The sequence below is a fragment of the Neomonachus schauinslandi genome, chromosome 15 (assembly GCF_002201575.2).
Source record: "Neomonachus schauinslandi chromosome 15, ASM220157v2, whole genome shotgun sequence".
Taxonomy (NCBI): Eukaryota; Metazoa; Chordata; class Mammalia; order Carnivora; family Phocidae; genus Neomonachus; species Neomonachus schauinslandi.
Window position 1 is genome coordinate 25677654 of NC_058417.1, and position 26303 is coordinate 25703956.

At 34.6% G+C, this 26303-nt stretch overlaps 1 protein-coding gene across 1 annotated transcript in view; it reads right to left on the minus strand.

Annotated features, from left to right (window-relative positions):
- The window catches only part of BRIP1 (BRCA1 interacting helicase 1), a 167512-nt gene that overhangs the window by 24451 nt on the left and 116758 nt on the right, over positions 1–26303 (minus strand). Inside the window, exons 16-18 of the mRNA XM_044921824.1 lie at positions 24102–24261; positions 23333–23454; positions 340–452 (exon numbers count right to left, since the gene is read on the minus strand). Of these exons, the coding sequence (XP_044777759.1) occupies positions 340–452; positions 23333–23454; positions 24102–24261 (395 nt within the window). The remainder of the gene's footprint in view (positions 1–339; positions 453–23332; positions 23455–24101; positions 24262–26303) is intronic.

Consider the following 26303-nt stretch of genomic DNA (forward strand, 5'->3'; position numbering starts at 1 on the left):
GGAGAAGCAGACTCCCTGCTGAGCAGGGAGCCCGATGCGGGACTCGATCCTGGGACTCCAGGATCATGACCTGAGCCGAAGGCAGTCGCTTAACCAACTGAGCCACCCAGGCACCCCAATCATAAATCTTCTTAAACTTTAGCAAATTTTGAGGTTTTAGAGTTTCATTTATTCTTTTCAGCTTTCACTTGTGACATCTATCATTAAAAATATATCAGTTCCTAAGATTCTAGTAAAAGAAAATGCTATCAAATTTATCCTAAGAAGTAGCAAGACTATCTTTTCTATAGCCCTGGCCACAGATAATATTACAGTAACATTACATTAAATTTCACTTACCTACCTAGGGCCTGGTTTAAGGCCCTATATGCTTGAATATCATACCACTGACGACCAGGTAAAAGACCTCTCAATTTTGAGTGCTGATCATTGTATTGTCGCTTTAGTTCAACCTAATAATTTAAGAAATATTAAAAACATAGTAGATAAATTAAGGCTCAGTTCAAAAATCATATTAAGTTCTAACATTCTGAACATTTTATTAAGGTAGAGAGATTTTGTTTTTCAGTATATCAGTATTGAATTTTTTTTTTTAAAGATTTATTTATTTGATAGAGAGAATGAGATAGAGCATGAGAGGGGGGAGAGTCAGAGGGAGAAGCAGACTCCCCGCCGAGCAGGGAGCCCGATGCGGGACTCGATCCCGGGACTCCAGGATCATGACCTGAGCCGAAGGCAGTCGCTTAACCAACTGAACCACCCAGGCGCCCCAGTATTGAATTTTACTCAATTCCTTTAAAACATGTCTATTCAGGGACGCCTGGGTGGTTCAGTCAGTTAAGCATCTGCCTTCAACTCAGGTCATAATCCCAGGGTCCTGGGATCAAGTCCTGCTTCGGACTCCCTGCTCAGTGGGGAGCCTGCTTCTCCCTCCACCACACCCCCCCCCCCCATTGTGCTCTCTCTCTCTGACAAATAAAATCTTTAAAAAATAAATTAAAATTAAAAAAATGCCTATTCATCCTTAATTTCCCTGAATTCCTCTATGCAACTCATTAATTAGCTGTTTGATTAAATCAAAAGTTTTATTAAGAAATAGTTTATATAGAATAAAATTCACAAATTTTCAATGTATACATAGAGAAATCTTGACAAATGTATTGTCATGCAACCACCACCATAACCTTAATATAGAATATTTTCAGCACCCCCTAAATCTCCTTTCTATTCCTTTTCAGTCTCTCTCCTTCATTGCTGACTTTGTCAACCAATGATCTGCTTTCTGTTTTGCCTTTTCTAGGATTTCTTATAAATGTTATTACACACTATGTAATCATTTGTCTTTTTCATTTAGCATAATGATTTTGGAATTCGTTCATTTTTTTTTTAAAGATTTTATTTATTTATTTGATAGAGAGAGACACAGCGAGAGAGGGAACACAAGCAGGGGGAGTGGGAGAGGGAGAAGCAGGCTTCCCGCGGAGCAGGGAGCCCGATGTGGGGCTCGATCCCAGGACCCTGGGATCATGACCTGAGCTGAAGGCAGACGCTAAACGACTGAGCCACCCAGGCGCCCCAGGAATTCATTCATGTTGAAACATACATCAAAGGTTCATTTTTTAATGTTTTTCAGACTGATAATCTCTGCTTTTTAATTGGGATGTTTAGACCATTCATATTTAATATAATATTGTTATGATCTGGGTTTATATCTACAACAGCAGAATACACATTCTTCTCAAGTACACATGGGTTATTCTCCAGGATAGATTATATGTTGACCACAAAATATGTCTTAAGAAATTTAAGAAGACTGAAATCATATAATGTATCTTTTCCAACAACAATGGTGTGAAATTAGAAATCAATAACATGAGGAAAACTGAACATTCAGAAATTTGTGGAAATAAATAACACAACTGAACAATCAATGGAACAAAGAAGAAATAAGAGAACTCAAAAAGTATCTCGATACAAATGAAAATGGAAATACAACAAACCAAAAATATCAGATGCAGCAAAAGCAGTTCTAGGAGAAAAGTTTTAGTGATAAACAATCTACAGTGAGAAAAAACAAAGATCTCAGATAAACAATCTAACTTTCCATTTTAAGAAACTAGAAAAAGAACAAACAATCTCAAAGTTAGCTTAAGGACGGAAACTAAGATGAGAGCAGAAATAAAATTAAGGCTAGAAAACAAGAGAAAAAAATCGTTAAAAAACTAAGAGTTGGTTTTTTTTAAAACATAAAACTGATAAACTTTTTGCTAACTAAGCAAAAGGAAGGGTCAACAAATTATAAATGAAAGAGTACATTACAAGTGATACTACAGAAATACAAAGGATCATAAGAGACCACTGTGAACAATTATATGGCAAAAAATTAGATAACCTAGGGGCGCCTGGGTGGCTCAGTCATTAGGCGTCTGCCTTCGGCTCAGGTCATGATCCAAGAGTCCTGGGATCGAGCCCCGCATCGGGCTCCCTGCTCAGCGGGAAGCCTGCTTCTCCCTCTCCCACTCCCCCTGCTTGTGTTCCCCCTCTCGCTGTGTCTCTGTCAAATAAATAAATAAAATCTTTAAAAAAAAAATTAGATAACCTAGAAGAAATGGATAAATTCCTATAAATATACAACCTACCAAGATTAAATCGTGAATAGATAAAAAATCTGAACAGATCTGTAACAAGAAAAATGAAACAGTAATCAAAAATCTCTGAACAAAAACAATCCCAGGGCCAGATGGCTTCACTGATGAATTCTATTGAGCATTTAAGATAGAATTAACAATGTTCCTTCTCAAATGCTTCCAAAATATTGAAGAGAAGGGAAAACTTCCAAAATCATTTTAAGAGGCCAGCACTACTCACATACCAAAGCCAGATAAGGATGCTACAAGAAGAGAAAATTATAGGCCTATACCCCTATATGATAAACATTGTTGTAAAAATCCTCAACAAAATATCAGCAACTGAATTCAACAGCACACTGAAAGAATTAGACACATGATCAAGTGGGATTTATCCCTGGAATGCAAGACTGGTTTAACTATACACAAATCAACAAATGTGATACACCACATTAACAGAAGAAGCAGAAAAAGCATCTGAGAAAATTCAACATCCTTTCATGATCAAATATAAAAGGAATCAAATATAAAAGGAATGTATCTCAATATAATAAAGGCCATATATAACAAGCCCACAGCTAATATCATACTCAGTAGTGAAGAGTTGAAAACTTTTCTTCTAGTATCAGGAACAAGACAAAGGTTCCCACTCTAAACACTTCTATTCAACAAAGTAATGAAAGTCCTAGCCAGAACAATTAGGCAAGAAATAAAAGGCATCCAAACCAGAAAGGAAGAAGTAAAACTATCTTTGTCTGCATATGACATGATCTTATATGTAGAAAACCCTATAGACTCTACCAAAAAACTGTCAGCACTAATAAGCAAACTTAGTAAAGTTGGAGGATATAAAACCAACATACAAAAATCAGTTGTATTTCCATACACTAACAACAAACTATCCAAAAAAAGAAATTAGGAAAACAGTCCCATCTACAATAGCATCAAAAAGAATAAAATACTTTGGGATAAATTAAGCCAAGAACATGAAAGATCTTTACACCGAAAACTGTAAGACACTGATGAAAGAAATTGAAGAAACACAAATAAGTGGAAAGATCCTGTGCTTATGCATTGAAATAATTAACATTGTTAAGATGTCCTTACTACCCAAAGTGACCTACAGATTCAATGCAATCCCCATCAAAATCCAAACGCCATCTTTTACAGAACTAGATAAATGATAACTGGCTGGTAACCCCCATGAAAAGATGCTTAACTTTACTAGTAAATGAAGAAATGCAAATTTAATAATCCCATTGCTTTTATCTGAAGAATATTGACAAATATTTACCAAAAGTGTTTATATTTTCCTACAGGTACAAATAGAATAATATATACAAGGATATTCACTGCATCTCTGCATTGAAAACAAATAACAACCTATCAAGGGGATTGATTATGTTATATTACATTTATTCTGAGATAAATATTGGATTAAAAGAAATATTTATACATTTTGACATGGAAATTTAACCAAAATATATTTTGTAAGTAAAAATCAAGTAAAACACACACACACACACACACACAGAACCAGGTATCAAGTTTTTAAATAGGACCACAATTTAGAGCAATGCCAATTCTAAACAAACCCCCAAAAAGACTTAAACCAAAACTCTGACAAGAACCACAGGAGAGACAGAGTTTAAAGATTATGTACTTTTGAGCTTTTCCAATATCTCCCCTAGAAAACTGTCAAATCATGCTCATACAAGTTCAAGATGATCAGCTACTAACTGAACTATCTACAAAAAACAAAAATCAATATTTTTCAGAGAATAATGGAGTCCAGAATCTCTATAATGTACCATCTACAATGTCTAGTGTACAATAAAAATTACTAAAAAGTGTGACCCATAATCAAAGAAAAAAAAAAAAAAAAAATAAAAAAAAACCAATCTAGCAAGGCCCCAGCTGTTGGAATTAGCAAAGACTTTATTGTAGCTATTATGGATATATTTAAATAACTTAGAAACATACAGTTTAATGAATGAACTTTAGGGAATCTCAGTAGGGAAGCGGAAACTATAAAAAAGACCCAAATGGAAATTCTACACCTGAAAAATACAGTTAACTGAAATAAAAATCCATTGGATGGGTTTAACAGCATTTTGGAGAAGATAGAAGAACTAGTAAGTCTTAAGACAGATCCACAGAAGCAATGAAAAACATCAACTAGAGCAAAATAACTTCATGCACACCAAAAATATAGGTGTAAAAGAATCCAAGCATATGAAAGCACTCAGTGATGATCTAAACCAATTTAAAATTCAGAGCTAAAACAGTACTAATGCATTTGAGACAATATTTACTGCCTCAAAGGCTCCACTATTATAAGATATCAAGAATCTCTTATGTTTCTGAGTTGAAAATGAATCTACATTCATTTTCCTATCTAGGTACTAACACACAGTACTAACACACAGAAACTGTTAATCTTCTTTGCTGGAAAAGAAAGCACAATAAATTCTCCTATCTAGTCAATTGAACTTGATAGTATAATTTATATCCCTTTTCAAAGAGACTCAGAATTAATTATAGGACATAAAACTACATTCTATTAAAAGCTATGTCACACCAAAGGTTACCACATACCCAGCCTTCATCTGGTCTTCATAAAAATTGTTAAAATTACATCATCCTGAGAGTGGACTACTTTTATACAAGGTCAGAGTGTATGGTATACACAATTCAGACTGACCTATTTAAATATATAAGATAATGAGTTTTTTTCCTGTAAAAGCTCTCCTCTAAAAAGATTCAAGTTCTGAGTAAAAGGAAATTATGCATTACGATTTTATATTTTTAGACACTAATTGAATGAAAAGAGTTGTGGGGTTTTTTTTGTTGTTTTGTTTTTTGAGAGAGAGAGAAAGAAAGAGGCAGGGGAGGGACAAAGGGAGAGGGAGAGAGAGAATCTTAAACAGATTCTGCGCTGGGCATGGAAATCAAGAGTTGGACACCCAACCAACTGAGCCACCCAGGCACCCCAAAGGGGTTATGTTTTAGGCAGTTCTCAAGAATGCTGTGGAGTCAATTACGTCTCGATAAAGCATAAAAAAAAAAAAAAAAGAACCTAAATAAGAAAGAATGCTGTAGAAACATCAAAAATAGAACACTTAAAGTAGAAAAATTGATATAATGGGAGGAAGAAAATTTTGGTAGCTTAAAGAAAGAAACACCGAATTTAGACTAATATTTATAGTTTCACTTAGTACAAAGCATCTGTGATAGGCAGTAGAAATACAAAGATCAGGGGCGCCTGGGTGGCTCAGTTGGTTAAGTGACTGCCTTCGGCTCAGGTCATGATCCTGGAGTCCCAGGATCAAGTCCCACATCGGGCTCCCTGCTCAGCAGGGAGTCTGCTTCTCCCTCTGACCTTACCCCCTCTCGTGTTCTCTCTCTCATTCTCTCTCTCTCGCTCTCAAATAAATAAAATCTTAAAAAAAAAAAAGAAATACAAAGATGAGTTAGGGATGCCTAGATGGCTCAGTCAGTTAAGTGCCTGATTCTTGATTTTGGCTCAGGTCATGATCTCAGGGTAGTGAGACTGAGCGCCGTGTTGGGCTCCACACTCAGTGGGGAGTCTGCTTGAGATTCTCTCTCTCCCTTTCCCTCTGCCCCTCCCCTCCTCATGCTTGCATACACTCTCTCTCAAATAAAAAAATAAATCTTAAAAAAAAAAATGAGTTAAAAATATGTTCTGCCTAGCAAGAGCTTACAAGGAACAGAAAATAATATGAGTACAAATAGCCATCAAGTAAATATAAGTTTTAAAGTATTTACTTTGATTACAGTGTATAGAAGTAAGAAGAATTGAGACATGAAGACATGATATGAATTTGGTGCAAAAGTAATGGGGCCTTTACCTGGAAAGGTAAAGGGAATGGAAAAGAGGCCCAGGTTTTTAACACACTGTGGAGCTACAGAACTTTAGTGACAAAGTAGATGTAGGGCTTACTAAAGAAAGAAAAGTCAAAAATGACTCCACAAAGTTTCCAACCACCAGAGAGAAGCAATCTAGTAATCCACCGAGAGAAGACAAGAAAAGAAGTATGTTTAAGGAAGAAGATAAACTTGGCTTAATTCATGATAATTTCGGTGGCACCGGGCTGGCTTGGTTGGTAGAGCATCCAACTCTTGATCTGGGGGTCATGAGTGAAAACTCTAGAGTCAAAACACTACAGTATAGCTCCTATGAATGATCTGAGGTAAGTCAATTCTGTTGTGGCTTACTTTTCCTAATTAGAAATGGAATGAGTAAGAAAATCTAATTAAAATAAAATTTAAAATGGTTCTCAAATACAACAACAACAATTTAATCACCTATAACAATCTGCTAGTATTGGAAGCTCATAGAAATTGACTACAATACCTAGCAACTAGTTATCTAATGTGAAAGAGTAGGAATTGCTTTTTTCACTTAGTCAACTTTTAAAGATCTCCTATGTATTATTCTTGGGCATGTATATAGTATATTTTTTGTAGTATATGCCTAGTCAAAGATATAAAGAGTTACTTTCTTGGAAAAATTCTGGACTTTCAAGATAAATTAACAAATTAGTTTTAAGAAGTTTTAAAACTACACAAGAGAAAACAAAGTCTCTTCAATACAGTCTATTATACTATGAACCTTTTTAAATAAAAGGACATGTGTTAGATGAGAAATCAGAAGGGTTCACTCCTGACAAGTAGCTTTCAAATTGGTAGGAAATAAATTGTATTTTATATCCCCTAAAAATAATCTGTCAAATTTCTGTATTAACTTTATAACTAGAATACAAAGGAAATAAACTTTCCTTTAAGTGTTATAGGCTATGTTTTAAATACATTATAATAAATAATATGGCATCACAGGAAATAGATAATAGCATGTAAAAATTTCTAATAATTTGGAAATAAAGTATATCATAATATATAGAGATTAAAAGAGAATATGCTTTAAAAATTCTATCCAACTGGGAAAAATATACATTTCCTACCTATCTCTCAAAATGTAACTAAGTAGTTTTTCTATATTCTATATTCTATACCCTCCATATTCCCCTCTGTATTCTATAGAATATATCCTATATTCTATACCCTCTAACCCCCATCAAATTATAGCATTTATCCTTTGTCAGACATAATAGCTTAAGGATTTTCAAATTTTCCTACACTCTGTTCCAGACAAATACTTTATAATGATCACTCTGCCTATGGTAACAGTTGTTCTAGGATGTATTAGTTATAAACAAAATAGAGATAATGTAGCAACTATTAGATTAAATAAACAAAATTGTCTCTCCTTGGTCTTTTAGTTTTCATTAAAACGAACTAATTTTTATGTATGACAACATGAATTCAATTTCTTGTAAGTTTTCAAATACTTTTTACAATGCAAATGGCCTTTAAAATAGAGCCAATATTTTACCTAGAGAAAGTATTTTAGATGAAAAGAAAAAACAAAAAACTTCTGAAAGTAAATATATATGCCAGTTAACATTAAAATATTTTTTATTAGATAAAGAAACAGACTTTTAAAAATTAACAAAAAATAAAAATTGTCTTGGGGAAACACATTTAATTAGGGAAAGCAAAACTAAGGGTTTAGAAAAAGTAGGAACCTAGTATACCTCATTTTAATGACATCAGAATCTATTTCATCATACACTTAGGGATTATCAGTCACGAAAATCAATGCCCAACTTAAAATGACATAAAGCATATGTGAAAAAGCCAGTTTCTCCTGCCAGCAAATAGCCTAAATGTTAAGTAAACCAAAGGCTGGAAGGGATTAGTTGAAATGTCAAAAGACAACCTTTTACTTTTACCTGCTCATCCTTATAAACACATTCTCATCCCTCAGGCATGCTTTCCAAACAAATAGTTTCAATGTGCAGCAGCAAAAGGCCTAAGGCAAGCTCTACCATCTTGTAACTGTCAAAGAGATTAGTCTTTGATCTATTTGGGAGGTCACGTCCACATTCACATTAGCAATACAGTCTAACAACATTATACCTGTTGACCAATCCTTTTTTAATGCCTAATGAGACAGACATTTTATATTATGGAAGTTAACTGTGAATGTTTTTTCTGAGTTTTGACAGAAAGTAAACACCATAAACTAAGCTCAAGTGTGATTTGGAAAAATGATCTTGTAGACCAGTTAACATTACTTTTCAAATACATTTTACAAGGCTTTCCCAAAATAGAAAGCTATATTTAATTGTATACTCTAGAAGGAGTTCAAACCACTTGGTCCCCACCCCCCAATAAATTAGTGTATGTGTAATTTTGGAGGGATGTGTGAACAGCAGAGAGAAATCAAACTATTTTATCAAAGGCTGCAAACTGAGGGCCCAAAGTTGTGTTTTTTGTGACCCCCTTACTGTCGCTTAAAATAATTTGAGCTATTTGCCAACCCTCAACTAGTTCACTCATTTCAATAATCTGTTTAACTCTTTTAGTGGCTTGAGTTTGCAACCCATTGGTTCAGATGCTACATTGATTCACAAAACATTTTTTTTCCATAATGAGTTCAAGTTCACACAAAATGAAAAAAACACTCAATATAGTAGTTTCTAGACAACTAAAAATATCTCTGCATCAAAAGCTAACCTGACATAAGCAAAGATGAGATCCTGAATACCAAAGATAGATAAATCAAGACTGAAGTGGTACTTACAGAATTATGTAAAAACACCCATACAGCTTTCAAGCAGAAGTTATATGGATTTGGATTCTGATCTTACTATTACATTATAATATACCTGAGATCAAGCAGTAAGTTCCTTAAGTCCTTCAATGACTCAGTTTTATTGGAGACAGTATAGGTAGTACACTACTGATGGGCACAGTATATATTAAAATAACCAAAAGGATTATACTGAATATGTCAACAAGAAATTTAAGTCACAATTTTGAACATTAGATTATTTTTTCAACTTGGTCAAACCCAACAGTGTTGGCCATAAGTAGCTCTGTACAAGAGTAGCCTTTTGTAAGTAGCGTCTGATAAGAAATAAGTGGTGTAATAAATATGAGCTGGAACCATAAATGTATCTCCTCACTTTACTACCTCATATGAAAGACAGGGGAATTTATCCCAACTCATATAAATATGCATTATGATTTTAGTAATAAATGCCTTTCTAAAAGCAATCAATAGAGGCAGAATATATTTTTCCCCCATATGTAAGCTTTACAACAGAAGTTCAAGCCTCGAAACAAGACTGAGAACATATAATCAGCTAAACTTAATAATTAAAAATATTTTAAAACTTTGCTTCAGAAAAATAAGCACATTTGTCTAGCAAACACTCAAGGAGAATAGTTTTATCTTTCGCCAAGGTACAGGGCCTAAAACAAACATTTATAGCAAGCCAAATCTGGAAGACAGAGACTGTGCATTAGAGACATTTGCTGCTCTATTTCATCACAGTATACACACTTTTATCAGGGTATCACAATATAAATTCCAATGGCTAGAGTTCTAAACTCAGCGTAAGATCTTGTATGTAAAATAATTTAGCCAGATAAAAGGAATATAGCTGGTTTTATTTCATCTGGCATATTTTCAAGATTTCTAAACACCAAGTTAACCAAATATAGTATATGTATTTTCTTAAATGGGGAAAAATGGGTTTCTGCCAAGACTTAGGAAGCCACGCTCCCTTTTAGATTTTAAAACAAAACAAAACACACACACACACACGAGAGATGGTTTTCAACTGTTACTTACTTTTAGGACTGACCAAAATAATCTACCAAGAAATAAGAATCAAGACATAGTAACAGTAACATAACTTATCTCACATATGCTTTAAGGCTGCTTTGGATAACATACTTTCTACAGAGAAAATCTGTATTAAACTCTGTTATAAATTGTCATTGCTAAAAAAAAATAGCCTAGAAATTTCAAATATAAGAAAAAAAATGCATTCTCCTTAAACCAGGCATCTCTTATTCTCGATATATTCAACATATTTTACCTTAATTGGTTATAATAATTAAGCTACTATCCAGAATAGTTTATTGGTAACTCAGCAACATTTAAATAATCCTGGGGGTGCCCGGGTGATTCAGTTGGTTAAGCGTCCGCCTTCAGCTCAGGTCATTATCCCAGGATCCTGGGATGGAGCCCCACATTGGCCCTCTGCTCAGTGGGGAGTCTGCTTCTCCCTCTCCTTCTGCCCCTCCCCCATACACTCTCTCTTAAATAAATAAAATCTTAAAAAAAAAAAAATCCTAAATAAATGCTTTAGGTAATAATGCAAAAACATTCTGTCAGTATGGAGCATTAGATCTTTGGAGTTTTTTAAGAAAATAATTTGTCAAGATAAGAAAATGAGCCCAGAAAAAAAGCAGAAATTAATATTTTTCTATTAAAAGAAAAAAAAAGACAGTTAATACTTTAAGACATGCTAGATACCTTAAAACGAATATCCTTATTCTATAAAGGGCAAAGTTATTTTTTTAAAAGAATAATAAGCTTTGTGGCAATTTAGTTAGGCTAGCCATAACAAAATATTGTCTAGGTAAACCTGAAAATGCTTAAATTATCATCTCCAGAGAAAGTTATATATATATATATATATATTTTTTTTTTTTTCATGCTATAGTATGTTTTGAGGGAAGGAGGTAAAAGTATACAGCCTGGATTCAAGGCTTTGACACTAACTAGTTGTTTGACCTTGGGCAAGTCACCAGTACTCCCTCAATTTAGTTTCCTTTCTTAGTTTCCTCCTTTGTAAATGGAAGAAAATAATTCCGACCTTACCTCACAGAGTTGGTTGAAGAAATAAATGACAATTAGCACAAAACAGAAAAGCATCATATATTGGAGGTAAGTGGGCTGGAGTCATTCTTTATCCTATATTTCTAAAACCCAATGTAGGTTTGGGTAGGCTTTACATTTTGTCATACTATATTGCTGCACGTTTATGAAAGCCACAGGACTGACAGAGACAATATGGGCCATCTCTTAGGCTGGTCACCTCAAATCAGTGTTTTAACAGCTGGATCAACTCCCTATGAAGGCGCTTTACTGATTCTATTCAATGTATAGGCACATTGTTTTAGGTAACATAAAGTAAGTTTCTTCAGTTTGTGAAGTGGCTACTTCTTCATCAAATATCAATGAAAATATGTACATTGGCAGGACAAAGAGAACAGTATTCAGTTTTGAAACGTAATTTTTGATAAATAATTTCTGCAACTGATCTTAAATTTTCTGATAAATAAGCACTTTTTAATATACTTCATAATATTTTTTATCACTATGCAACCCATTAGCTGTATCTGAACTATATAAAATATGTTAGTGGTGTAATCTACGGAATGAGTGCATGACTGGTCCTTTATTAGTCTGAATATTATCTCATTCGCATATCTTATAATCTAGAGCTTCCCTTGTTAAAGTCACATAGGAAAGCCAAATAACTATGAATAAACACTTCTAGCAAAATGAAATACTATCATACATAAGAAAGCAATGTGGGGCTATAAATGGAACCCCAGGCTCTTAAAGGAATGAGCTAATATCAAGAGACTTTTTAAAGGGGAATGAGTAGCTGCATTCAGCAAGTGACAGAGACCTGTACCTACTCCTACATAACTCTGGAAGAAGGGCAAGATCTCTCATGCAAGAGGCTTGTAGATATTAGAAAATGCAACACTAAGCACTTTGGCCCTCGGGTGGGTGTGGGAGTGATGCATAAAAGTTTGGTGGCAAGGGTAGGCATCGAAAGTAGAAGGTAATCACAGTTAAGAGGAGGCTCAGACTCAAATTTCACTTGATTAAACACTGTGACATTTAAAAACAAACATGGTCAAGAGAAAGTGTCCACGTAACAAAAAGATTACATAAGTACTGAAAAATACTGAAATATACTTAAAACTTTTTTATTACCTCCATAGCCCAACAAATGAATTCTGATACTTTCTCCATCTAGATTTTATTATGTCCAAACTTATCTTTCAAACATTAAGTATATGCTTGACTTAAAAAAACTATTACTTTCTATCTTTACAATATTATTGTTAGGAATATTTGATTTAGAGCTTCTCAAATGTGAATGTGTGAGTGTGGGAATAAGGTATATGGGATCATAGCATTTTAAAATCTCATACTTTCTCTTAGAATGAAGACTTTCTAGTTTCAGAAAGGAAAAAAGAAAGACATCTCCTCTTTCTTTGCCTCTCAAAAACTGCCCCAAAGTTAAAAGACAAATAAGAAAAACACAGTCTTTATCTTCAATTAAACTAAGAAATCTGCAACCTCAAAACCCAATACATGAATGTGAAAAGCAGATGGACAAATGGTGTATGATTAAGCAGAGAGGTGAAAGTTCAAACCAAAGTACCCACAGAGCTACTGATGGGAAGTAAGCCAGTTAGGCCCGCAGGAGTCCAAAAAAGTTCCGGAAATGAATGTATAGGTAAACTGCTGGAGGATGTGTACTATGAAGATGAAACAGTAAACAAGAAACAAACAAGAGGAAGATTTGAGACCCAGGAAACTTGGGATCCAACATAGAAGACAGGCAAATCAAATTCCTAGGACGACAGCAAAGGGAGAAATCTCAGGATTTTGGCAGTTAAGTGGGCTAAAGAACAACTTGGTCCTGACTGAAGTAGGAGATCAGGAGGCTCGAGAAGTGATGTCTTCAGGGGTAAAAAAAAGGACTGACCTACTATCCGACAGGTGTGATAGGATAATTGTATTGAGAGGTGCTGTACAGATTCATTGAAGGGTAACAGAAGATTAATTTAAAGATATTTTTAAAAGGAGGGGTAGCTGGGTAGCTCAGTCGGTTAAGCGTCTGCCTTCGGCTGAGGTTGTAATCCTGAGGTCCTGGAATAGAGCCCCACATAGGGCTCCCAGCTCAGCAGGGAGTCTGCTTCTCCCTCTCCTTCTGCCCCTCTCCCCGCTCATGCTCTCTCTCTCTAGTAAATAAATAAAATCTTTTTTTAAAAAAAGATCTTTTAAAAAGGAAAAAGGGCAGAGGGCATTATTAACAGGAAGATAAAAAGTTCAAGAAAGGAAGGAAATCATTTGACCACAGTGAACAATATTTTCATAGTCATGATCTGAATTTTTTTTTAAAGATTTTATTTATTTATTTGAGAGACAGAGACAGAGATAGTGACAGAGAGCGCGAGCTGGGAGGAGATGGAGAAGCAGGCTCCCCACTGAGCAGGGAGCCAGATGAGGGGGGCTCAATCCCAGGACTCTGGGATCATGACCTGAGCCAAAGGCAGACACTTAACTGAGCCACCCAGGCACCCCGATTATGATTTGAATATTGATTATGGATTTAACTTTTAAAATGTGATATAACTACATTTAGGAGGAGAAAGAAGGGGAAAGTGTAGTGAACTAAAATCTTTATCTCATATAGGAAGTAAACAGGTTTAAAATTGATTAAATAAAAATAAATATGGCAATAAATACCATATAAAATGGCTAAAATACCATATAAAATGGCTAAAAGAAGTGAAAGTCACAGCCTCTCAGAAGCAGGGGCTGGGAGTGGGGCAGAATCCAAGAAAGAGTTAATACAAGAAACTATGTACTGTACTTTATATAAATTAGACCTTTGGAAAAGCTTTAATGGACTTTTTTCAACTTGATAAGAAATAATTAAAAAATAAATGCAGATTGCTCATTTTAATTCATGACATACACTTACTTATATGTCTTACCATATAAAGTAGTGATGCTCAACTGAGATTGATTTTTGCCTACCAAAAGATTTTGGCAATGTCTGGAGATATTTCTGGTTGTCACAACTAGTGGGGAGAGAAGGGTTTGCTACTGGCATCTATAGGTAAAGGCCAGAGATGCTGCCAAACATCCTACAATGCACAGAACATTGCTCACAACAAAGAATTAAACTGCCCAAAATGTCGTTAGTGCCAAGCTTGAGAAAACCTGCTTTAAGGAATTTTAATCTACACATCTGGTAATTTTGATGCAATAGGAAAATATACTATGAGGAAAATACACTGGCATATTATTTTGTCCCACAGTTAGAAAAAATAAACTGAACTTATTTCCAAATTATCAAACCTTTAGTCTCAGTAAAAAATAGGAAAGAAGAAAGAATGACATGTAAACACACTAAATAAACAGTGTTGTCTACTACAGTTTATGTTATCTGAGACCTTAAGGCTTTACAGTTGGAGAAAATATCAAGTAACAAACTCACCTAGGCCTACCTATGTATCTGTACCTTGTAGGCTTTAAGGGGATTTGACTAATATAAATAGGCTAATATTCACTATAAAAAAATTCTACTCTTGGGGTGCTTGGGTGGCTCAGTCATTAGGCGTCTGCCTTTGGCTCAGGCCATGATCCCAGGGTCCTGGGATCAAGCCCTGCATCGGGTTCCCTGCTCAGCGGGGAGCCTGCTTCTCCCTCTCCCATTCCCCCTGCTTGTGTTCCCTCTCTCGTTGTGTCTCTCTCTGTCAAATAAATAAATAAAACCTTAAAAAAAAAATTATACTCTGAAGAAAAACACGAAGTTATTTTCAGAGAAGTTAAAAATCAATTCCACCATTTCCCTTGAGATAGTGTTGCTGATTATGCTCTGGGCCAACAGAAGTAATATGGCAATCAACCTTATGAGTCCCCATGGTGATAATTTCACTTTTAAAGCCTTGAATCTGCTATGAGAACAAAAGTAAAATACAAAGGTCAATAAAGTTCTTGTTCTTGCCAAAAACAAGATGAACACAAGAAAATAATTTTTAAAATTTTCATAAACCAAAAGTTTTTGTTTTATTAAATATCCAAAGGTTTTATTTGTAGCCATATTCAGGCATGGCTTTTTTCTCTATGGAAAGAGAATGACATGACTACTGGGAGAAAAAGAAGGAAAAAGGCTAATGAAACTTGTTTAAAATTTTGTGATTTTTAAATGTTTCCTCCCCTGATCCCAAAACATTCCTTTAAGAAATATGGGAATTTTTTTAAATTTAAGAATTAAAAATACCTCAGCCATTTATTTTTGTGATTTTATGTTTGTTTCTCAGGAAGGGTGGGAGCAAGGGTTTGGTTATCTCAGTTTGCACTGTCCAAGGCAAATTACAAATTGTCAACCCTAGATGGCATAATTAGATTTAAACTAGATTTTAATTTTGTTATTTCAAGATATACTTACAACCTACTTTAATAATACTTTTGGCCAAACTATCTTTTAAAAAAAAGGCAGGAAAAAAAAGTGTTCTGAGGAGGAAAAAAATGTTTAACTGAGGATAAACCCATTCTAGACCTTTAGAGGTGACATGGATTTTCTTCCTTATCTGTGCTTTGGCCTAAGTGTTTCCAAAAATTCCGACAGCAAGCTGCTGGACTCCTAAATGTTGGGAGTTTAGTATTACAGCCCTTTAAGTTTATATACACAGCCATTTCCCCTGGGTAACCGCATGTTATTATCGGGGCTAGATCCAGGTGGGTTTCTGTATCAGATGCTACACTATAACTAGAACTCCACCACATTCTGACCTCAGGCTCTATTCCCGGATCTGGTTTCCCACAGGGTAGCTTAGAATTTTCCTTGGCTTAGGACAGTCTCAAATCCTTAAAATGGCATACGGAGTCCTAAATGATTTGGCTCCTTAATACCTCTCCCAGCCTCTATTCACATGCCATTCTCCCCAACTCACTCACTACCTCAGCTTCTTTCAATTCCTGGAAACTGCTTATCTTCTTTCACAACTTCAGGGCCTTAGCATAGTCTATTCTCTCTTCTGAGAATATTCTTAACCATTCGCTCACCTATATAACTCCCAGCCTTCTTTCTCATGTCAGCTTAAATAGCACTTCCTCACGAAGTCTTTCTTTACCCCCAAAGACTAGGTCAGGATCCTATTTATTCTACATTCTCATAGTTCTTGTGACTTTTTCTTACAGCCTTTATCACAACTATAATCAACTGTTTATTACTTTAACATCACTCTTCCTTGCTAGACTGTAAGTTCCATGAGACAGGGACTATAATCTGTGTAGTGGATCACTGTGTCACCAGTCTATTAAAGTACTTGGTACTCAAGGCAGATATTCAAAAAATGGTTGTTTCATTATCCTGAAGTCTTAATGATCTGAATAGTCTTGTTGGGCCTTTGATGAGGCCAATCCACTTTATCAAATGTTTGTATGTTTCAATCTCGGTGTAGACAAGATTCAAATCTCATCTCTCTGCCTCCTTTATCTATTTTAGGCAAATCAAAGTAAATGGATATCTGGATGAGAGGTGAAAAGTGTTGCTCAATTTCACTTTCTCTAAGCATTTGAATACCCAGATTCAATCCCACCAAAACATTCTGTTACACATTCAGGTCCTTTACTAAATTACAGACTTCAGTAGTGTAGAGATAGCATCGTGTTCATTTTTGTACCTACTATATTTAGTACAAATTATGCTCTTAGTAAAAGCATATTATGTGAATGAATGAATGCTACAACACTTAAGATCATCAACGCAATTATGAAAGTGATACAAAAGGAATATATAAGTCTACTTAAATTTATTAAGAATGGTTTCTGTTTCTGAAATCAAGTTCGTCTTGATATACTATAGCCCCTTGCATTCCTGCCTTCATTTATCTACTGATGAATATACACACACTGCTGTCAAAGCAACAAGAATAATGAAGAATCAACATCATTCTCCTTAAAAAGAAATGCCAGATTTAAGCATTCATATATGGCCATCATCCAATAATATTTTGACACTTGAAAACACTGGTTGAATGTGGTTTAATGTGCATTCTGTCTTATTAATGCTGTTATCTTTTGGGGTAAGCAAAGATAACAGCCCTTTTCTGAAATTTATAAAATATCAAGAATGCATGAGAAGGCTATAAATTTATACATGTCTGTTATAAAGTCAATAACATAATTTAACATGCTTGTATTTTTCAATCATGAATGTAATTTTCCAAAATTGATTAAATATACTCAAATAATTCAGTACCTTCAAAGCTAAGAGAAGTTTCCTAAACAAACAAAAATAATAGTTATTGTATGTCAATACTAAGATAACTAATCAGATCACCCTCCGAATTTTAAAGTTTCCAAATAAAATCTATCTTAGTAACTCAACATACTACATCAATAAAGAAAAAAATACAAAATATAAAATTTATTATCTTAAGTTATTTTAATCACTGTAAGAGCACTTCTGTTATGAATATTACCATCAAATTTTATGAAACCAATTATAAAAATCTAACATACTATCTGAACATCTTTAAAGTACAAAAATTTTTAGCCATTTGCCATTTTTATTATTTTTTTCACATGGGAGTAAAGGCACAATACCCATGAAAAGAAAATATTTCTATATATTACCAAGCTATACTAGGAAATATAAATAAGATGCAATTTTAAAATCTAAATATTATACCTTATAATGTCTCACAAATTATGACCATGCCACCAATCTGAGATGTAGATGCCTGAATTATAAAGTTGAAGGCTTTTGTAGTTTGTAGATCATACTAATTGGCCAAAGGATTTGCTTTAGACATCCATTAAATGGCAGCCTTGTTATACTGTGACTTAAATGCATTAAAAGAAAACAACTTTTCTTTTAGTTATACTTTTTCACCAACATCTAATCATATAAAGGCCTTGGTTCACTTTCCTCCCCCTCAAATATTATGGTTTAGTGCACAGAAAGTTTTCTTTTTAACTATTACACGATTAAGTATGTCCTTATAGAATGATCAGAAGCATCTGGGAAAGGTGGAAGTGAAAAAAATCCTCACCGGGAATGTTAGCTTAATGCTTGCCCTTCAGAGTGGCCCATTATCAACATTTCATAGTGGGTTTCTTTATTTTCAGGTCCCTGAGGTATGCGCAATAAATTATGACTTGAACTAAACAAGTCACACTTGGCTCCAAAATGAAATTTTCCTACCTCTACTTTCTAGTCCCCAAGGTGGGAAGAGGAAATCCTGGTCACAGCCAAAGAAGTCATATTTTTGGCTCTAACATACATTTTCCTGCTTCTCTAAAAGCCAAACTCTGCAGTTGAGACTACAAGAGTCTTAAGTTAGTATTTTAAACTGTATTTTAATTTTTACTTCCATAATCTGTGTCTCAAATTTAAGAAAAAAACTTTTAGTATCATAAAATTAATGCCATTGCTCTTTTTCCCCACTCAAATCACTTTTCTAACTTGGACACTGATCTTAACCTTAAAATATGAATTCAAATGAAACAACAGAGAAAACCATGTAGAAAATAGATTGTTTCATTTCCAAAAGCTAGAATATTTAAGGTTTTCAATATAAATAACTTCTATTTATTTCTGTATAACAGACTGAGTATTAACATCATCTCATTTTACAGAAAACAAGAATATGGCAATATTAAGTAATAGGTTTATATTTAGTCATTAATTAAATCAACATTTATTTTTATTTTCTAAAAGATCAACATTTATTGAACACCTACTATATTCCAAGGCATTATTTTAATTATAGAGACACAAAGAAACTATCCTAATCCTTGACGTACACCATCTAACATATTATAGAACATATTTATAAGCACTAAAATATAATGAAGGCAGTATAGTATATGCTTTAGGAAGTAATAAAGGACACTGGTAAAGAGGACTATGTAGGTAAATATAAAAGCCAGTATTATTATACTTTCAGTTTGTAATTGTTTTTTTCCTACATGATTTAAAGATAAATGTATAAAACAATAATTATAAATTATGTTAATGGGCATACAATGTATAAAAATGCAATCCAGACAGTAACAATATAAAAAGGAAAGGACAGAGATTAAGGATGTTACTTGTAATCCCCAGGGTAACATTAAGAAAATAACCAAAAAATGTACACAAAAGAAAAGAAGGGGATCAAAATAGTACTCAATGAAAAAATACAAAAAAGAGTAATATTGAAGCAACTGAGGAACAAAAAGCACAGAAAACACACAGAAAACAGCTAAATAGAACTAAGTTCCTCCTTATCAGTAACTACTTGGTAAATAGATTAAACTCTCCAACTATAAGGCAGAATTTGGCTGAATGAATTAAAAAAACATGCTCTAACTATATGGTGTGAACAAGAGACTCATTTCAAATATAAGAAAGATGGACCCTTATTTTATATCATACCCAAAATTTACTCAAAATGGAACCAAATATCTAAATTTAAGAGCTCAAACTATGAAACTCTTTGAAGAAAATAGGCAAATGTGCAAGGCTTGGATTTGGCAATAGTTTCCTAAATATGACACCAAAAACACAGGCAAAAACAAAAAAATAAAGTGGACTTCATTATCAAACTTTTTATTTCTTTTGTATTTTAATTTATAATTATAAATTAAATTAATACATAAATAAATTTAATATATTTATAAATTTGATTTGTATTTTTTTATCCCAAATAAATAATTTCAATAACTTATTGGATCATTTATGAATTTTAAGAAATCAGCCATAATAGTGCTCTGATTTATTTCAGGTATTCAGGTATTTCATGTATTGATGGCTATATTCTGGTCATTTCCAAATGATAAAAGGCCTTCCTGATTATTATAAAAATTACATACCTATACTCTTAAAAGCTTATGAACATCTGTCTTTTGAATGGATGCCTTACAAATATCCTTTAGTTATGAAAAAAGCCAAAACTCCTTTTTGGAGTCTTAACTCTAAGCCCTTTGCCATGTGTGGTTGAAACCCACACCTCTCCTATTGCTCCTGACTTTGGGCTTAGGCACGTGACATGCTTTGGCCAATAGGTTAGTAGATATGATATAAGTAGGTCTTTGAAAAGTGCTTGCTCAATCAAGCCTGCCCTCTTGTATCTCTGCCAAAGTATAAAACATGGTAACATGTTCTGGCTAGTCTGCTGGTATACAAAGGATGAGATACATGTAGAGCAGAGCTGACCCAGTTGGGCCAAACCTACATTGGTGAAACCACAGCAGGGTGACTGAGCCCAGCAGAAATCAGCAGAGCTACTCAGCCAACCCCAGCTACTACTCCCCATCAATTGATGTGTGAGTCCTAATAAATGTTGTTTTAATCCACTATATTTTACAATTGTTACACAGGAAGTGTTGATCTAGACATAAGGTAACAAGAAATACACTTCCCTTACCTCTGATATTGCCTGTAAAGAATTTTTCTCTTTATCTATCCCTTGTCCTTGCAGTTTGGACTACTCTTGGGTCTATTCTACTTGCCCCTTTCATGAACCACTAGGGAAACTTCTTCAGAACCACCCTCCTCCTCTGCACCCAGATCTCATCGAAGCTTCTGTTATTTTGCTATTTTATGTAACTATAGCCATTGCAATCCAGATAAGCAGAACTGTGACAAGCAAGACCATTACTGAGGAATGTCAGAGAAGGTCATCAGCTGCCTTTTTTGTATGACAAAATGAGAAGGTGCCTAAGAAGAACTAATTCTGAGGAAAGAGAGCATTAAGAACTCAACACTAGTGCAATAACAATGCCCATAATCACAGTTGCTGGGAGTGAGGGTAGAGAAAGTAGAAGGTAAATTAATTTTTTTCTTCACAAGTAACATTTTATTTAAATTTAAATTTTTTTGAAGAATGACATAACAAATATCTTTATTCTCACCACATTTTCTTAAAATTTGTTTTCTACTAAAACAACAAATATTATAGAAAAAGTTAAAGTCCCATTTGATAACCACCCCCAATATCATTCCTTTCTCTTCTCAGGTGTAATCACTAGTATGAGTTTTATGTGAATGAATCTTTTCAGGCCTTGCTATTTTGTGAGTATAATATTTAGTACAACATAGTATTGGCCAAAAAGTTATCATCTTCTGTGGTCCTCAAGGACTCATATATAGGCCCAAGAAAAAGAGAAGATATAAGCATAAATTGAAAGAGCTAGTTCTAGGGAAAATATATATATATTTAAGACATTGGGAGAATGTGTGGTACAAAGAGGGAAAAGGGATTCTCTCCACTCTAACAAAGGAGCATTAATGCAATGATATAGGACCATGGTAAAATGAAAGACATCAGAGACAGTAATACTGCCAATAACTGTTTCATCAGCAGCCCTCAGCTTCAGTGGAATGTGGCAACAAAAGCTGCTGATAGTGAACATAACAGTTTTCTTGAGTAGATGTCAACTATTTCATCAGCAGCTGTAGTGAGAGGCAGTATTAACCATTTTAGAATAGGAGCCCTGGGTATGGTCATCAGCACTCTCAATGGGAGTCCTAGTGGCTGAAGAAAGGTAGTGGAAGCCACCAAAGTTAGTGCAGGCTGAAAGGATTAGATACCTCCTGAGGACTTTCAGAAATTTTTAAGAGATCTAGAGCTTAGGGAAGAGTAGGAGCTAACCAGAGAAATATTACTTATTACTGTTAATATTACATAATTCACAGTGTCTACTAAAGTATTAACAATAAATAACTGCCTAGGGAAAGAATTCTTGCTTTGGTATGAGACCCTAACATGTTGTATCCTAGGAGGAAGGATCTAAGTCAGCTAAATGGCCAGAAAACCCAAAGTCTTGGTCTCAGATTGCTGGCACCTTCAAATTCCAGTAGGAAGGAAAAGAAAATCCTTCCTGATGAAAAATAACATCACCTTAGGCTTCAAATTATTGCTACAGATAATTTTTCAAATATAATGTTTAGTAAATAATCAGTGATAATGAAGCAAAACTCCTGTTTTTGGCCAACATAGAATAACTGGTTTGGGAATATCCCTCCCACTGTAAGTAAATGTAAAACTGCACTAAGTAGATAAAGCAACTACTTTCAGGGAGTAGATATCAGGCAGCATAAAACCATAATCTCAGAGATAAGGGAAATCCATTAGATGAACTCCATGATTCTCAGCTCTTTTCCTACATACAATTTCCCGACAACTATATCTAGAGCACTGAATTATGGTGGTCCCACTGAGCTGAGGTGCAAGAGATCAGATTTTGGAGCAGCTAAAATCACTGAAATCAGCAGGGCAGAGTATGGTATTGAGAGAAGGGAAACAGAGAAAGAGCTCTAGAATTCTAGAATTCTCTGGGGGACCTTTGTAAGTCTATGGCTAAGAGCTTGATAAAACACAAATTGCTGGGTTCCACCTCCATAGTTTCTGATTCAGTTGGTCTGGATGGAGCCCGTTAAATGTATATTTCTATCAAGTTCCCAGGTGATACTGATACTCCTGGTCTTGGATCACTTTGAAAATCACTCTTATTTATTTATTTTTTTTAAAGATTTTATTTATTTATTTGACAGAGAGGCAGGGAGAGAGGGAATACAAGCAAGGGGAGCAGCAGAGGGAGAAGCAGGCCTCCCGCGGAGCAGGGAGCCTGATGCGGGGCTCGATCCCAGGACCCTGGGATCACGACCTGAGCCGAAGGCAGACGCTTAACGACTGAGCCACCCAGGCACCACCGAAAATCACTCTTATTGAGCAAAAGACAATATAAGTTAAAAATAAAATAAATCGATATCTACCAAAACTTTCTCATTCATTCTGAGTCACCAAAGCATTAAAATATCTAAGGATACCAAAAAACAAACAAACGAACAAACAAACAAAAAAAACCATACGATTAACTTTACATAATGATCAAGAACTTCGGCACCTGAAACTAATATTACACTGTATGTTAACTAACTGGAATTTAAATAAAAACTTAAAACCAACAACTTCTGTGATAAACAAAACTTAAGGCTTTGAAGGCCTACCTGTAGATCTTTCACGTTTGGAAAAGGAATCCCTATTGTTATGACAGCACGGGCATTGTCATCTGAGAAATCCAGACCCTCACTCACTTTACCACGACAAACTGCTACCAAGAGGGCTCCATCTTAAACAACAAAAAATAAAGATTTTAAAAAGCACACCCAAAATTCCCTGAAACTGCTTACTGCTGTCATTTTGAAAAGATCTAATTAAGTAATCATAGCAAATTTAAAAGAATCAAAATAAAAAACTATGGCAAGATAAAGTTTTAAAACAGACACAAAATTACATTTCTGTGGTACCAAACCAATTTACAAACTGTGTATCTCCCAGATAACCTGAGACTTTAGCTGTGTTTTGAAAACTCAAATTTACCTTATGTAATAGAATGTAAGCATAAAGTACATTATTTGCATCAAAATGTAGGGTTCATCTGGCTAGTAAGGAAGATATTTGTGCATACTCCAACCACCCTCTTTCACAAAACATTTTAGGTAGTATAAGGAAGACTTTACTAAATATCTTCCTTACCTGAATATATGCTGTTTGTTAAAGTTGAACTGGCATCTCCAAATGAAAATATTCATAGGAGAAGAGCTCCAAATAAAAGAATTTCTTCAACTTATTTTCTTTACATCCAGATTATAAAGTATAATTTTTCTCTTAAGTGCAATTCATTTAAAAAGATAACATAAACAAAATTCTGACAGCACCAACTTCTTACTTTATGATAAAAATTTTTTCATTGACCATCAAATAATTTTCATTTACCTTTCTCTCCTTTGTACTTGATTGCATCATAGTACACCTGCAGTAATTCATCAAAATCAGTTTTTTCTCCTCCCTGAGGTTCTACGATGACTGTCTTCACCAACTCTAGATTATGCCATAAACCAGTGTAGAGCCAACGTTCTTTTAACTTTTCTAATAACTGAAAAGGAGAAAGAAAAAAATGAACTTGTTATGTGTCCAAATGAACCAAATTTACCTTGGTTTGTTGAAAGAGAATGTGACGACAATGTGACTAAAGCAAGCAAATTAACCTTTCTGCATTTTACTTTTCTCATCTATAAAATGAGAAAAACAAGATCGCTTCTCGGCCTTTTAGCTAAGATCAAGTGGAGAAAAACAAGAATACGTCACAGAGTTGTTATTGGGTTAAATTCATTGACCGATTTAGATAGCTCTGCAAGATGCCTGGCAGATAGTAAGAGCTCCATAAAAATGAACCGCTGCTGCTGCTGTTAGCGTTTCCAGTACTGCTAACACTACAGCTGCCGCTGGGGCTGCTACGACTTCTGTGATCGCTATCTTGGGGTTTCAAAAGCAGAAAAAAGTGACTTCTGTCAAAGTTGATAAATTTTAAGTTGTCTCCTTAAACCTAAAGTGAAATTTCTTAATATCCTCACTTAAAGATTCTTTATATATATATATACACACACACACACACACATATATATATATATATATTTTTTTTTTTAGGTAGGCTCCATGCCCAGAGTGGAGCCCAATGCAGGGCTTGAACTCATAACCCTGAGATCAAGACCTGAGCTGAGATCAAGAGTCGGACACTTAACTGACTGAGCCACCGGGCGCCCCAACTAAAGATTCTTTATCGAAGATTCTTTAAGATCATTTTACCTAGTCTATAGGCAGCTAAGCCTTTTAAAAATTTGATCATCACTGATAAAACTGAATCAAATACATATATAAACAGAGACTCAGGTAGCTAACAAGTAGAAAACATACAAGCACAAGAGAACATTTACAAAAATAACCATGTGCTGGATTATAAAAGGATTTTCAACAAATTTCAAAGAATATCAGATTAACCACATATCCTAACAACAATGTAACTTTAGATTAAAAAACAATACAAAGTTAGTGGGGTAAAAAAAAAACCCAGCAAACAAACTCCACACTGAAGATTATATTCTTAAAGATCACATGGGTTTCATGTCAATTACATCTCAATAAAACTAGAAAAAACAAAGAACATATAGCTAAAAGAGAAAAAACACAGAATTCATGAAATCTTTAGATATGAATGGTAAGAAAAGCACCCACAATGCAAAGTAGGGGATTCAGTAAAGTTAGATAGATCCTTATAGTTTAAGATGTATTTATTTTAAAAACATGAAATTGAATGAAGCGTTTTTTAAGAACTAGAAAATCAAATAGTAAATGCAAAGAAAGTTAACAATAAACAGAAGAACTGAAATAAAAGGACAAAAGCCAGTACTAGAGATTATTATGATTTAAATTGACCTGTTTTACCCACTCATTCCATGCAGAGTTCTATGCAATGCGGACCAGTTATTATAATGTAGGCAGGCAACAGGACGTTACCCCAAATTCTCTAGAGAACAGAAACTAATTTTTATAAGATGGTTTATTTCCTCAGAATTTCAACCTTATCTGATTTTTTTATAAAGATTTTATTTATTTGAAAGAGAGAATGCACACAGGTGGGCGGGGGAAGGGCAGAGAGAGAGGAAGAGAAGACTCCCTGCTGAGCTCAGAGCCCGACAGGGGCTGATCCCAGGACCCTGAGATCGTGACCTGAGCAGAAATCAAGAGTCCCACACTTAACCGACTGAGCCACCCAGGTGCCCCATCACTCTTACCTTTTTTAGAAATAAACTTAATTGGGCGCCTGGGTGGCTCAGTCGTTAAGCGTCTGCCTTCGGCTCGGGTCATGATCCCAGGGTCCTGGGATCGAGTCCCACATCGGGCTCCCTGCTCAGCGGGAAGCCTGCTTCTCCCTCTCCCACTCCCCCTGCTTGTGTTCCTGCTCTCGCTCTCTCTCTGTCAAATAAATAAATAAAATCTTTACAAAAAAAAAAAAGAAATAAACTTAATTAAGATCATAAGATAAAATTTTATCACGGCTATGTATAAATGTTTGTGCTCCCTCAAAACTCATATGTTGAACTCCTATTCCCCGAAGATGATGGTATTATGAAATGGGCC